The 12921-nt window shown below is 40.9% G+C and overlaps 1 protein-coding gene across 2 annotated transcripts in view; it reads left to right on the top strand.

Annotated features, from left to right (window-relative positions):
• Window positions 1-10680, top strand: part of LOC141111843 (uncharacterized) — a 320382-nt gene extending 309702 nt beyond the window's left edge. For both annotated transcript variants that reach the window (XM_073604002.1, XM_073604000.1), the window contains one exon: window positions 9197-10680. In XM_073604002.1, the coding sequence (XP_073460103.1) occupies window positions 9197-9204 (8 nt within the window). In that variant the 3' untranslated portion in view covers window positions 9205-10680. The remainder of the gene's footprint in view (window positions 1-9196) is intronic.
• Window positions 10681-12921: the final 2241 nt, after the last annotated feature.

Raw genomic sequence — 12921 nt, 5'->3', positions numbered from 1 at the left:
CAAACTTTGCTTTTGTTCTGTTAAATATACCATTGAAAGTGTTTTGGTTTGTTTGATAAGTGAAAAATATTACCTATTGATCCTGCCAGAAATCCAGTGAGCGCCTAACTTCCTGTGCTGCCCTGAAATCCTAAGCAGTGTTACCAGCACTTTGCACTTCATCTCTATGAACTAGAGAACACCCCCCCCCCCCGTGTTATGATAAAGAGGAGAGGGTAAGATGTTCAGTACTCATGACTAGGATTTTATAGACGATAGACTGAGGTTAAACTTTGATTTGGTTGGGGGCTTCCTTATCCTCACCCACTGGACAGGAATGAGGGTAGTTATCTAGCTTGTAGTTTTAGTGGTTCTGATTCTTTTTTGATGGCTTTAAACTTGTGAGTGGAGTTCATAGAACACGAGTCGAACTATCATCAGTTTTTCAGGTAATTCCCCAGTGACACTGTCCTGTAGTTCTGTAGAGCAATAGTTATAATTTTGCTGAAGATTTCCTCATACAGAGGTGTCTTTAGGCCATTTTTAAATGTCCTTTATGTATCCAGTGTGGATGGTATTGTGGTGTTAAGATGTACTTTATTCCCTTTGGATAACTAGTATATAGTACATATCTCCCCAGGTGTCACTGGGGTGTACCAAGGAGTCTACTGTGCCGCGTCCCATAATGTGTATAAGAACCCGCAAGAACTGAAAAATGTGGACTTTGTAGGCACTATTATAGAAAAATTAACAAATGTTATTAAGTTATATCTTAAAAACATTAATTATATATAATACAGTAAAAATGAATTACACCAAACCAACAGGCTGAATGATGAGTAAGTGTCTATCACTCAAGTCCCAAAACAACGGCCAAATTAAGAGGACAATGGTGCCTCAACTGTAGTAGGGCCCAGGAAAAGGTGTTGGGCAGGATAGCCTGATGGTATCTTCCTTTATATGTTTCATGAATAGTCACTTCTTCAGGAGCTTGAAAATATTATTTCTGAGTAGAAAAGAAAGATCAACAGGGAAGGTGATCCTTGGATTTTGTGATCTTTGGATTTTGTGCCTCTCTTTGTTGTCATGTTTTTTTTTTTTTTTTAAACTATAAAAGAGAAGTGTGAAGATAGATTATTTTCTCAATGGGTTCGCTGAATAACTCTGGATGAACCCATCATTACAGAAGATTAAAAGACCCTGAGAAGTTGCCGCATAAGGAAACTTGTGTACAAGCAGGGCACTTTTGAACAATTGATCATATTTATACATAAACAGACAACATTTGAATGAGAAGAAAACTCATTTAAACTGAAATTGTCAAGGGGTGCATGCGTGGCATGGAGTGGAGCAGCTGCTTCTAATCAGGGCTCCGGATCCGCACGGGAATTCGGATGTGATTCCAGGGGTCCTCGTTCCTGTCATAGACCCTGCTACACATTAACCCCCTTGGGACACCTTTGTGTATGCCTATATATGTGTATATATATATATATATATATATATATATGTGTATATATATATATATATATATATATATATATATATATATATATATACATATATATATATATATATATATATATATGTGTATATATATATATATATATATATATATATATATATACATATATATATATATATATATATATATATATATATACATATATATATATATATATTAAAACGCAGTGGAGGAGCACAGAGATCGCTCACCCACTATCTCCTCAGGACCCGGGAACAGTGCAGCATGGCATCGGCTCACAGCCCTTCCCCACTGCTGCTCCTTCTCTGCCATCAGAGCCTCTGCAGGTGGATCAGTGCTCCTCCAAAGACAGTGCTCCTCTCCCCTGACTAAAGCTGACCGTGACCAAAGCCTGGAATCGCTATGGTTCAGATTACTAACTAAATTACACAGTGAGCTTCAAAAGTCCACATCCACATTATCTCAGGAAATTGCCTCTCTGGGTTCTCACACAGATCTGCTCAATGAACTCTCTATTTCTTATATAGACCTCACCAGAGAACATGAGACACTTTTTACATCAGCTTTTCTTGAATGGCTCTGCTGCACAGGATCACGTACCTAGTGTGTGACCCTGATCTTTGGGTTCAGGGGTGTGCGCTCACAGCCGCCGGGCCGCTCCTATTGTGATAAGACACAGCAGGAGCTGATTGGTGGGTATGGTGGACTTGATGTCCGCCGGGACCTGCTAATGCTTCGGTACACAGGCAGAATGGCAGTCTATGTAAACAAGGCAGATTGTTGTTCTGTCAGTACAGAAGGCATGGATCGTGTGTCTTTGCTAAGCAGAGGCACCAATCCATGCCTTCTCCTAGTACAAGCACCTCACCCACAGTAGTAAAGCATTGGTCAGGCACACATTTAACCCTTTAATCACCCCTGATGTTAGCCCATTCCTGGCCAGTGTCATGAGTACAGTGACAGTGCATATTTTTAGCACTGAGGTGAGATCTGATTATCTGTACCTGAAGAAATGTAAGGAATTCTAGATGTATAAATGTGAAATATATAATATAATACACACTCACTCCAGACACAGTTCAAGTTTTTTTGTCCTGTAACTTTATTTAGCAAGACAGCAAAAAATGTAGTTATTATGTGGAAGGGCTTTGCATGTCTGTAGTATAAAACAAAGAATGATTCTGCTTGTCTGAGCCACTTAAAGCAATATTAAACCCAAAAGCAAACATTTACTATATTGCAGCTTACCAATTCTTAGATGTGATGGCTGCATTTTGTTTCTTTTTTTCCTTTCTTTCTTTCTTTTTTTCCTTTTTCTTTCTTTCTTTCTTTCTTTCTTTCTTTCTTTCTTTCTTTCTTTCTTTCTTTCTTTCTTTCTTTCTTTCTTTCTTTCTTTCTTTCTTTCTTTCTTTCTTTCTTTCTTTCTTTCTTTCTTTCTTTCTTTCTTTCTTTCTTTCTTTCTTTCTTTCTTCCAGTAAGTTTGTTGTTTTTCAACAGAACACGCTGTCCTGCAGATGTAGAAGTTCGAAGTTTGAGACAACCCATTTACCACTGACAGGGGTGCTTATAATGATCAGGTGTTTTACTGACCCGATCACCAGGTGAAAACAGAGGGGAAAAAGATGAAAAAAGAATGCTAATGCAGCCGTCACATCTCATGATTGGTTAGCTGCATTATATTTCATTTTTGGTTTTGTGTTTAATATCACTTTAAAGAAACGCATGTCAGTTCCTAACTAACACAATGCCCCCTAATGAGTTCTTCAAAACATCCAGGTACCTTTTTAGTGTTCTGTCAGCAATCAGCCTTTTTACCCGGCAGCAGAATCCAACATCAGAGAGAGAGAGAGAGCCCTTAGACCCCTTTCACACTGGGGCACTTTTTGGGCATTTTTACACTAAAAATAGCGCCTGTAAAGTGCCTGAAAACACCTCTTAATGCTCCCCAGTGTGGGAGCCTGACTGCTTTAACACTGGAGCGCTGTGCTGGCAGAATGGGAAAAAAAGTCCTGCAAGCAGCATCTTCGGGGCGGTAGGGGAGCCGCTCCTCCACCTCCCCTGCCCATTGTAATGAATGGGCACCACTTCCAAAGTGCCTTAAAAGCGATTTGAAAGCAGTGCTAAGTGGACGCTTTTAACCCCTTCTGGGGGGGTTAAAAGTGCCCCGCTATAATAGCGGTAAAGCCCTGCTAAAACTAGCAGCGCTTTTCTGCCAACGCCCCTCCACTGCCCCAGTGTGAAAGGGCTCTTAGCTTCCCTCAGCTCACACATAAACATTCCTATGGACAAAATATAGCGCTAACAAAATATGTGCACAAGGGATAAGTGCAATGATCAATGAGTGAAAAATGTTCCAAATCCAACATAATAAAATGTATGGATATGTGAAATGGAAAAATACTATGTGATGTGAGTCTCATAACATAAATCCAAAGAAAGGAAAAATAAGTAGAAGTCCACAACAATGGAGTGATGATTTTCCAATGTGTGAAGGGAAATGTGAAGCATCAACAATGGTGAATCCTGAAGGTGAGTAAGATTGGACACTTTTACTGCAACAGATGGACCCGGATGTCAGCGACACCGAATCATGTAAACCTGGATATCCAAATCAGTGGCTCTCCCGGATGGATGCAAGGACCCAGAATCTCCAGTGATATCTTCAAATGACCTCGTAGGTATCAACCAACTGGGAAGTAGGGATGAGCTTCGAGTTCGAGTCGAACTCATGTTCGACTCAAACATTAGCTGTTCGCAAGTTCGCCGAACAGCGAACAATTTGGGGTGTTCGCAGGAAATTCGAATGCCACAGAACACCCTTTAAAAGTCTATGGGAGAAATCAAAAGTGCTAATTTTAAAGGCTTATATGCAAGTTATTGACATAAAAAGTGTTTGGGGACCCAGGTCCTGCCCCAGGGGACATGGATCAATGCAAAAAAAGTTTTAAAAATGGCCGTTTTTTCAGGAGCAGTGATTTTAATAATGCTTAAAGTCAAACAATAAAAGTGTAATATCCCTTTAAATTTCGTACCTGGGGGGTGTCTATAGTATGCCTGTAAAGGGGCGCATGTTTCCCGTGTTTAGAACAGTCTGACAGCAAAATGACATTTCGAAGGAAAAAACCCATTTAAAACTACCCGCGGCTATTGCATTGCCGACAATACACATAGAAGTTCAGTGATAAAAACGGCATGAGAATTCCCCACAGGGAAACCCCGAACCAAAATTTAAAACAAAAATGACGTGGGAGTCCCCCTAAATTCCATTACAGGCCCTTCAGGTCTGGTATGGATATTAAGGGGAACCCCGGCCAAAATTTAAAAAAAAAATGACGTGGGGTCCCCCCAAAAATCCATACCAGACCCTTATCCGAGCACGCAACCTGGCAGGCCGCAGGAAAAGAGGGGGGGACGAGAGTGTGCCCCCCCTCCTGAACCGTACCAGGCCACATGCCCTCAACATTGGGAGGGTGCTTTGGGGTAGCCCCCCAAAACACCTTGTCCTCATGTTGATGAGGACAAGGGCCTCATCCCCACAACCCTGGCCAGTGGTTGTGGGGGTCTGTGGGCGGGGGGCTTATCAGAATCTGGAAGCCCCCTTTAACAAGGGGACCCCCAGATCCCGCCCCCCCGTGTGAAATGGTAAGGGGGTACTTACCCCTACAATTTCACTAAAAAACTGTCAAAAATGTTAAAAATGACAAGAGACAGTTTTTGACAATTCCTTTATTTAAATGTTTCTTCTTTCTTCTATCTTCCTTCATCTTCTTCTGGTTCTTCTGGCTCTTCTGGTTCTGTCTCCGGCGTTCTCATCCAGCATCTCCTCCGCGGCATCTTCTATCTTCTTCTCCTCGGGCCGCTCCGCACCCATGGCATGGGGGGGAGGCTCCCGCTCTTCTCTTCATCTTCTTCTTCATCCTCTTCTCTTCTTCCTTCTTCTCTTCTTCATTTTCTTCTCTGGGCCGCTCCGCATCCATGCTGGCATGGAGGGAGGCTCCCGCTGTGTGATGGCGTCTCCTCGTCTGACGGTTCTTAAATAACGGGGGCGGGGCCACCCAGTGACCCCGCCCCCTCTGATGCACGGGACATGACGGGACTTCCCTGTGGCATTCCCCGTGACATCACAGGGAAGTCCCGTCAAGTCACCACGCGTCAGAGGGGGGCGAGGTCACCGGGTGGCGCCGCCATTTAAGAACCGTCAGACGAGGAGACGCCGTCACACAGCGTGAGCCTCCCTCCATGCCAGCATGGGTACGGAGCGGCCCAGAGAAGAAAATGAGGAAGAGAAGAAGGAAGAAGAGAAGAGGATGAAGAGAAGAGCAGGAGCCTCCCCCCATGCCATGGGTGCGGAGCGGCCCGAGGAGAAGAAGATAGAAGACGCCACGGAGGAGATGCTGGACGAGAACGCCGGAGGAAGAACCAGAAGAGCCAGAAGAACCAGAAGAAGATGAAGGAAGATAGAAGAAAGAAGAAGCATTTAAATAAAGGAATTGTCAAAAACTGTCTCTTGTCATTTTTAACATTTTTGACAGTTTTTTAGTGAAATAGTAGGGGTAAGTACCCCCTTACCATTTCACACAGGGCGGGGGCAGGATCTGGGGGTTAAAGGGGGCTTCCAGATTCCGATAAGCCCCCCGCCCGCAGACCCCCACAACCACCGGCCAGGGTTTTGGGGATGAGACCCTTGTCCTCATCAACATGGGGACAAGGTGTTTTGGGGGCTACCCCAAAGCACCCTCCCAATGTTGAGGGCATGTGGCCTGGTATGGTTCAGGAGGGGGGGGCCGCGCTCTCGTCCCCCCCTCTTTTCCTGCGGCCTGCCAGGTTGCGTGTTCGGATAAGGGTCTGGTATGGATTTTTGGGGGGACCCCACGCCGTTTTTTTTTTTTTTTGGCCGGAGTTCCCCTTAATATCCATACCAGACCTGAAGGGCCTGGTATGGAATTTAGGGGGACTCCCACGTCATTTTTTTTTACATTTTGGTTCGGGGTTTCCCTGTGGGGAATTCCCATGCCGTTTTTATCAATGAACTTCTATGTGTATTGTCGTCAATGCAATAGCCGCGGGTAGTTTTAAATGGGTTTTTTCCTTCGAAATGTCATTTTGCTGTCAGACTGTTCTAAACACGGGAAACATGCGCCCCTTTACAGGCATACTATAGACACCACCCAGGTACGAAATTTAAAGGGATATTACACTTTTATTGTTTGACTTTAAGCATTATTAAAATCACTGCTCCTGAAAAAACGGCCATTTTTAAAACTTTTTTTGCATTGATCCATGTCCCCTGGGGCAGGACCCGGGTCCCCAAACACTTTTTATGACAATAACTTGCATATAAGCCTTTAAAATTAGCACTTTTGATTATTCATGTTCGTGTCCCATAGACTTTAACGGTGTTCGCGTGTTCGAGCGAACTTTTTTCCTGTTCGCATGTTCTGGTGCGAACCGAACAGGGGGGTGTTCGGCTCATCCCTACTGGGAAGGCGACTATCCAAAGAGAACACCACGACAGCTCTCATCCAAATATAATCTGTATGAAAAAAGAGAAGGGGCTCCAATAGTACAGGTAAAATAAAGAAGGTTTATTAAAACCAACATACATAAAATAAAAGTGATCACGGTAGAAAAAGCAATATGGAGAGTGATGAACCTTGCCTGATGCGTTTCATCCTAATGGGACATCTACAGGGGCATCTAATTGCTCCCCCACAGTGCACATATATATATAAATATCTAAAAAGCAACACATCCAATAAACATCAATCAATTAGACATGGAAATGACAATGCCCTACTATTGGTGGAGGGATGGTCAGCTGTTCGCTCTCCAACCATGCCTCAATCCAGTTTACCAATAAAACAATATTGACATTTTAACAACCAATAGTAAAACCCCTGAAAGAGGCATGCACACGGATGGCGTGGCTTGTATGAGATGTAAACAGCATCCAAAAAGCCTGCGAAAATAACTCCCCGCTCACGTGACTAACAATAAGAGTGTTCAACTCCATTGTGCCCAATGAGAGTTTTCAATGACGCTGACAGCTGACCATCCCTCCACCAATAGTAGGGCATTGTCATTTCCATGTCTAATTGATTGATGTTGATTGGATGTGTTGCTTTTAAGATATTTATATATATATGTGCAATGTGGGGGAGCAATTAAATGCTCCTGTAGATGTCCCATTAGGACGAAACGCGCCGGACAAGGTTCATCGCTCCCCACATTGCTTTTACTACCGTGATCACTTTTATTTTATGTATGTTGGTTTTAATAAACCTACTTTTTTTGTACCTGCACTATCGGAGCCCCCATCTCTTTTTTCATACACATTATATTTGGATGAGAGCTGTCGTGGTGTTCCCTTTGGATAGTCGCCTTTACAGTTGGTTGATACCTACGAAGTCGTTTGAAGATATCACTGGAGACTCTGGGTCCTTGCATCCATCCAGGAGAGCCACTGATTTGGATATCCAGGTTTACATGATTCTGTGTCGCTGACATCTGGGTCCATCTGTTCTGGTAAGAGTGTCCAATCTTACTCACCTTCAGGATTCACCATTGTTGATGTTTCACATTTCACTTCACACGTTGGGAGATCATCACTCCATTGTTGTGGACTTCTACTTATTTTTCTTTTCTTTGGATTTATGTTATGAGACTCACATAGCATTTTTTCATTTCACATATCCATTAATTTTATTATGTTGGATTTGGAACATTTTTCACTCATTGATCATTGCACTTATCCCTTGTGCACATATTTTGTTAGCGCTACATTTTTTGCACTCTTTGTATTTGAATAATTGTCATGTTCCTGTGTAGCTGCTGGTACATTTTATTATTTTTTGCATTTTTTAAATATTTGCACAGTGTTATTTTACTTTCCATTCCTGTGGACAGCTAAGATCAATTAAAGAGGAGCTCCAGCCCCCCTCACTAAAAAAATTTAAAGTCAGCAGCTACAAATCCTGCACTAATACTGTAGCTGCTGACTTTTAATATTAGGACACTTACCTGTCCAGGGAGCCTGCGATATCGGCACCCAATTTTCAATTGGGTCTCGGGTGCTGACGCTGGTATTTCTTCTAAGGGAAATCGGCAATGAAGCCTTGCGGCTTCACAGCCGGTTCCCTACTGCGCATGCATAAAGCGTGCTGCACTTTGTGAATGGCTCCGGCATCGGGGGATGAAGGGGGAGAGCCGAACTTCCAGGGGACCTCACCTGTCAGAAACAGGTACCCGGTCCCGTCCCCCCCCAAAAGGTGCCAAATGTGGCAGCAGAGGGGGGAAAGAAGTAAATAAGTGGCACTTTCCCTTATGGTTGGAGCTCCACTTTAATGAGGTCAATTTAACAGGCAAGATGTGGACCTATGGATGGAGGCTTTATCCCACACAAAGCTTTATACAGCCTCAGAACTCCCGGTCCCAGACCAGAACTTCCTAAGGTCTGAGAAAACATAAAGTTTGTTTTCTCTATAAAAGTCACAAGTCCTGAAGTGCTCACCATTGGTAGATGAGAAACTTTGGTGACACATATACACCATCCACAATCCTGACAGCAAACACTGTTTTTGCAACAGATCAATGTAAAAGCAGCCATAGTGTCAGTTAGTGTCAGAGTGAGTTAGTGGCAGTATAAATGTCAGTTAGTGTCAGCATCAGATCTATTTGTAATCTGTTCTGTTTACAAGATACCCTAACAATGACACATTTCTTCATTTTCAGGTGATTAACCCAATTTTTGGAGAAGATGGAACAAGCATGTTATTAAATGAATCTGTGATATTTTAGCATCCTCTACTTCATTCAAAACTTTCCCTGACTTATGTGAAAGTCACAAACTTCCTAATTCAGAGCTCTTTCAATATCTTCAAATTTAAAAAAAATGTTTTATGCCCTATATACAAAGAAGAATTCATTTAGATTAGATGTAATTTGAAAATATATGTAAACGTGACCGACACACTAAGGGACTTATTTCAAATCTTTACACTCATCTTATTACTAAACCCAACTCAGAACCACCATCATATGTGGCTAAGTGGGAGATGGATCTTGGGTTTTCGTTGGAAGCAGCCGATTGGGATAAGATTTGGATCACAACTAAGTCATCCTCACAAAACATAGCTGCCTTAGAGACAAATTACAGAGTACTCACACGGTGGTATTGGCTCCCTGTCAGAATTGAGACATATGCTCCAAATTATTCCCCATCTTGTTTTTGTGGCTGTGGTGATCTTGGATCACATCTTCATACTTGGTGGGATTGCCCAGTAGCAAAAAAATTCTGGAAAGATGTATTTCTTATGATTTGAACACTGTTTGAAATCCCTATCAATCCTGATCCTACAATAGCACTTTTAAACTTAAAAGCGGCCACTCTCTCCTACCGCCAATTCAAACTCCTATTACAGATCACTACAGCCGCGAAACAAACAATTGCCAAAGCTTGGAAATCCTCGTCCTTAATAATTGCTGAAACTAAAAATAGAGTCAATCAAGCAATGATCCATGCCAAAACAGAGACGATAACTCAAGATAAAATATCCAACTTTGAGAATATATGGAATCCCTGGGTGACTCACTTTTTGCATTCCAATTTTGATGCTTCCCTACTAAGACCTTGGTAATCTCCATTTATACTTCCATTCTCTCCATTCATGGTATGTGTTTATTACCATGTACTACCCCGGGGACCCCGACTACCTCTCATTTCTTTCTTCCCTATCTATTTCTTTTCCTACCTAAGATTACTTTCTCTCTTCTACTTTTCCCCCTATTCTCTCTCTCCTCTTTCAATTTACTCTTTATATAGTTCTTGTAGCAGAACTTTTATTTCCTTTGTTATCATTATACCAATTGTACATAGTTCCAATATGTAGTATAAGATTTTAGATTTTATCGTTTTTTAAATTTTTCATTTCATTTAAAAACTATACTCTTGATAATAATTAAGACCTTTTTTTTTTTTATCTGAGGTCATCTTATAATAACCTGGTCTAAGTTGGTTTTATCCTCTCTTATACAATGTAGGACGCAATCTTTTGAGTAGTTAGATCCTTGCTAAAACTGTTTAGTTAAACTGCTTTTAGTTTATGTTGGAATTACAACTCAATATTATTACAATATATGTGATCTTTTCTTTTGCTGCCACCATATGTACTTATGTATACTAATTGTTAAAATTCAATAAACAAATTTGACAAGAATCTGTGATATTTATGGAACAAACCTGATCGGGATCTTCAGTGTACTACAAATTCCATGGTGGAGTCCTGGACAGATCATAGACTGTAAAGGTGGACAATGAAAAAATTCTCTTATTTTTTTAGCTTTAATACCCACTTGTTGAGACTTGGCTTGCTACACATAGCCAAAAAAACATAATTTAACCACTTCCAGACACTTTCACCCCCTTCCTGCCCAGGCCAAATTTCAGCTTTCAGCGCTGTTGCACTTTGAATGCCAATTGCGCGGTCATGCTACACTGTACCCAAATTATATTTTTTATATTTTATTTGAGACAGATATAACTTCCTTTTGGTGGTATTTAACCAGTTCCCTCCTGGCCTATAGCAAAATGACAGCCCGGCGGGACTTTCATAGTTCTGGGTGGAAGTCATATGTCGTCCTCCCAGAACTCGCCTCTTGCGTGACTCAAGGCCGTGCAGTGGGGCAATCTGTCACCGGCTGTGACACAGCGGATGACTGATCACTCTACCAGCCTGGGGCCAGTACTATGTGATTGCTGTGACCAATCACAATAAAAGACACTGAATGAATCAATTTCATTCAGTAAAAATTGTTGCTTATACTGGAAGTCCTCAGATTACAAACAAGTTTTTGTAGGTTTGTTCTTAAAGCGGAGCTCCAGGCATCTTCAGAAAAAAATTAAAAATCAGCAGCTACAAATCCTGTACAAATTCTGTACAAATCTTTTAGCTGCTGACTTTTAATATCTAATTGTAAAAAAAACTAAATAAAATGTAGTTAAAAAATGTAAAAAAATAAACAAATTAAATTTTTCCTTTTTTTTTTACATACTGTCACCAGTCAGTGTCCCTGATCACTGCCACACCTATTATATGATGATGTTATGATGTTGTACTGCACTGGTGACAGTATGTAAAAAAAACCTCACCATGCCTCTTACTAAATACCTTGGACTGTCCACATTCCAAAAAGGGGTCATTTGAGGGGTATTTGTACTGTTCTGACGTTTTCAGGCCTCAAAAAATGGGATTGGCCGTCAGTACATCAGGATTGAATGATTTTCAGATATATATCCCATAGTGGACTTTCTGTGAACTTTCCTACAGACTAAATAATATACACTAGTTTGGGATATTTTCACAAAAGAAATGTAGCAGAATACATTATGGGCTAAATTTATGAAGAAAGTTTATTAACTTGCAAAATTGTATAACAGAAAGTAAGAAAACATGATTTTTTTTGTTTTTTTTTAAATGTTCAGTCTTTTTTGTTTATTTAGCAAAACATAAAAAACCCCAGTGGTGATTAAATATCACCAAAAGAAAGCTCTATTTGTGTGAAAAAAAATGATAAAAATGTCATATGGGTACAGTGTTACATGACCGTGCAGTTGTCATTCGAAGTGACAGCGCTGAAATCTGAAAATTGGCCTGGACAGGAAAGGGGGTAAAGATGCCCGGTATTGAAGCGGATAATCACCACTGGGTCATTTATTTTTTTATAGAAATACCCCAAAAATTAAAAAAAACACGTCTCTTAATTTTTTGTTATAAAATGTTGTAAATAGTCTTTCTTCATAAATTTGAGTCAAAATGTGTATATTATTTCATCTGCAGAACTGTGACATATAGTTGAAAATTGATGAATCCTGATGTACTGACGACTCATTTCCTGAGGCCCTAAAATGCCAGAACAGTACAAATGACCCCCAAAAGACCCCTTTTTGAAAAGTAGATAGTCCCAGGTATTTGGTAAGAGGCATGGTGAGTTTTTTGAAGTTGCAATTTTTTTGAACTTCTTTGGAAATTGAAGAATTTAAAGAAATGTGTTTTTTTCACAAGGTTGTCATTTTAAGTAATTTCTCACACACAGCATAGGCATACTTAGAATTACACCCCAAAATACATTCTGCTACTCCTCCTGAGTATGGGGATACATCATGTGTGAGACTTTTACACAGCCTGGCCACACTGAGGGGCCCAAGGAGGACCTTCAGGGTTTCTAGGGACATCAATTACAATTATCTAATTTCCTGACTACCTATCACATTTTTCGAGGCCCTGGAGCACCAGGACAGGTGAAATACCCATAAAATGACCCCATTTTGGAAAGAAAACACCCAAGGTCTCTTTAAAGAGATATGGTCATTTGAAGGCTTCATTTTTCTGCCACAAGTTTTTGGAAAATGCAGAAAGAAAATTAAAATTATTTTTTTTTTTACAGAAAGTTGTCAATTT

Source organism: Aquarana catesbeiana, linkage group LG11 (assembly GCF_042186555.1).
Source record: "Aquarana catesbeiana isolate 2022-GZ linkage group LG11, ASM4218655v1, whole genome shotgun sequence".
In the NCBI taxonomy this organism is placed as follows: Eukaryota; Metazoa; Chordata; class Amphibia; order Anura; family Ranidae; genus Aquarana; species Aquarana catesbeiana.
The sequence above is the reverse complement of the archived record's forward strand: the minus strand, read 5'-3'. Positions and strand labels throughout refer to the sequence as shown.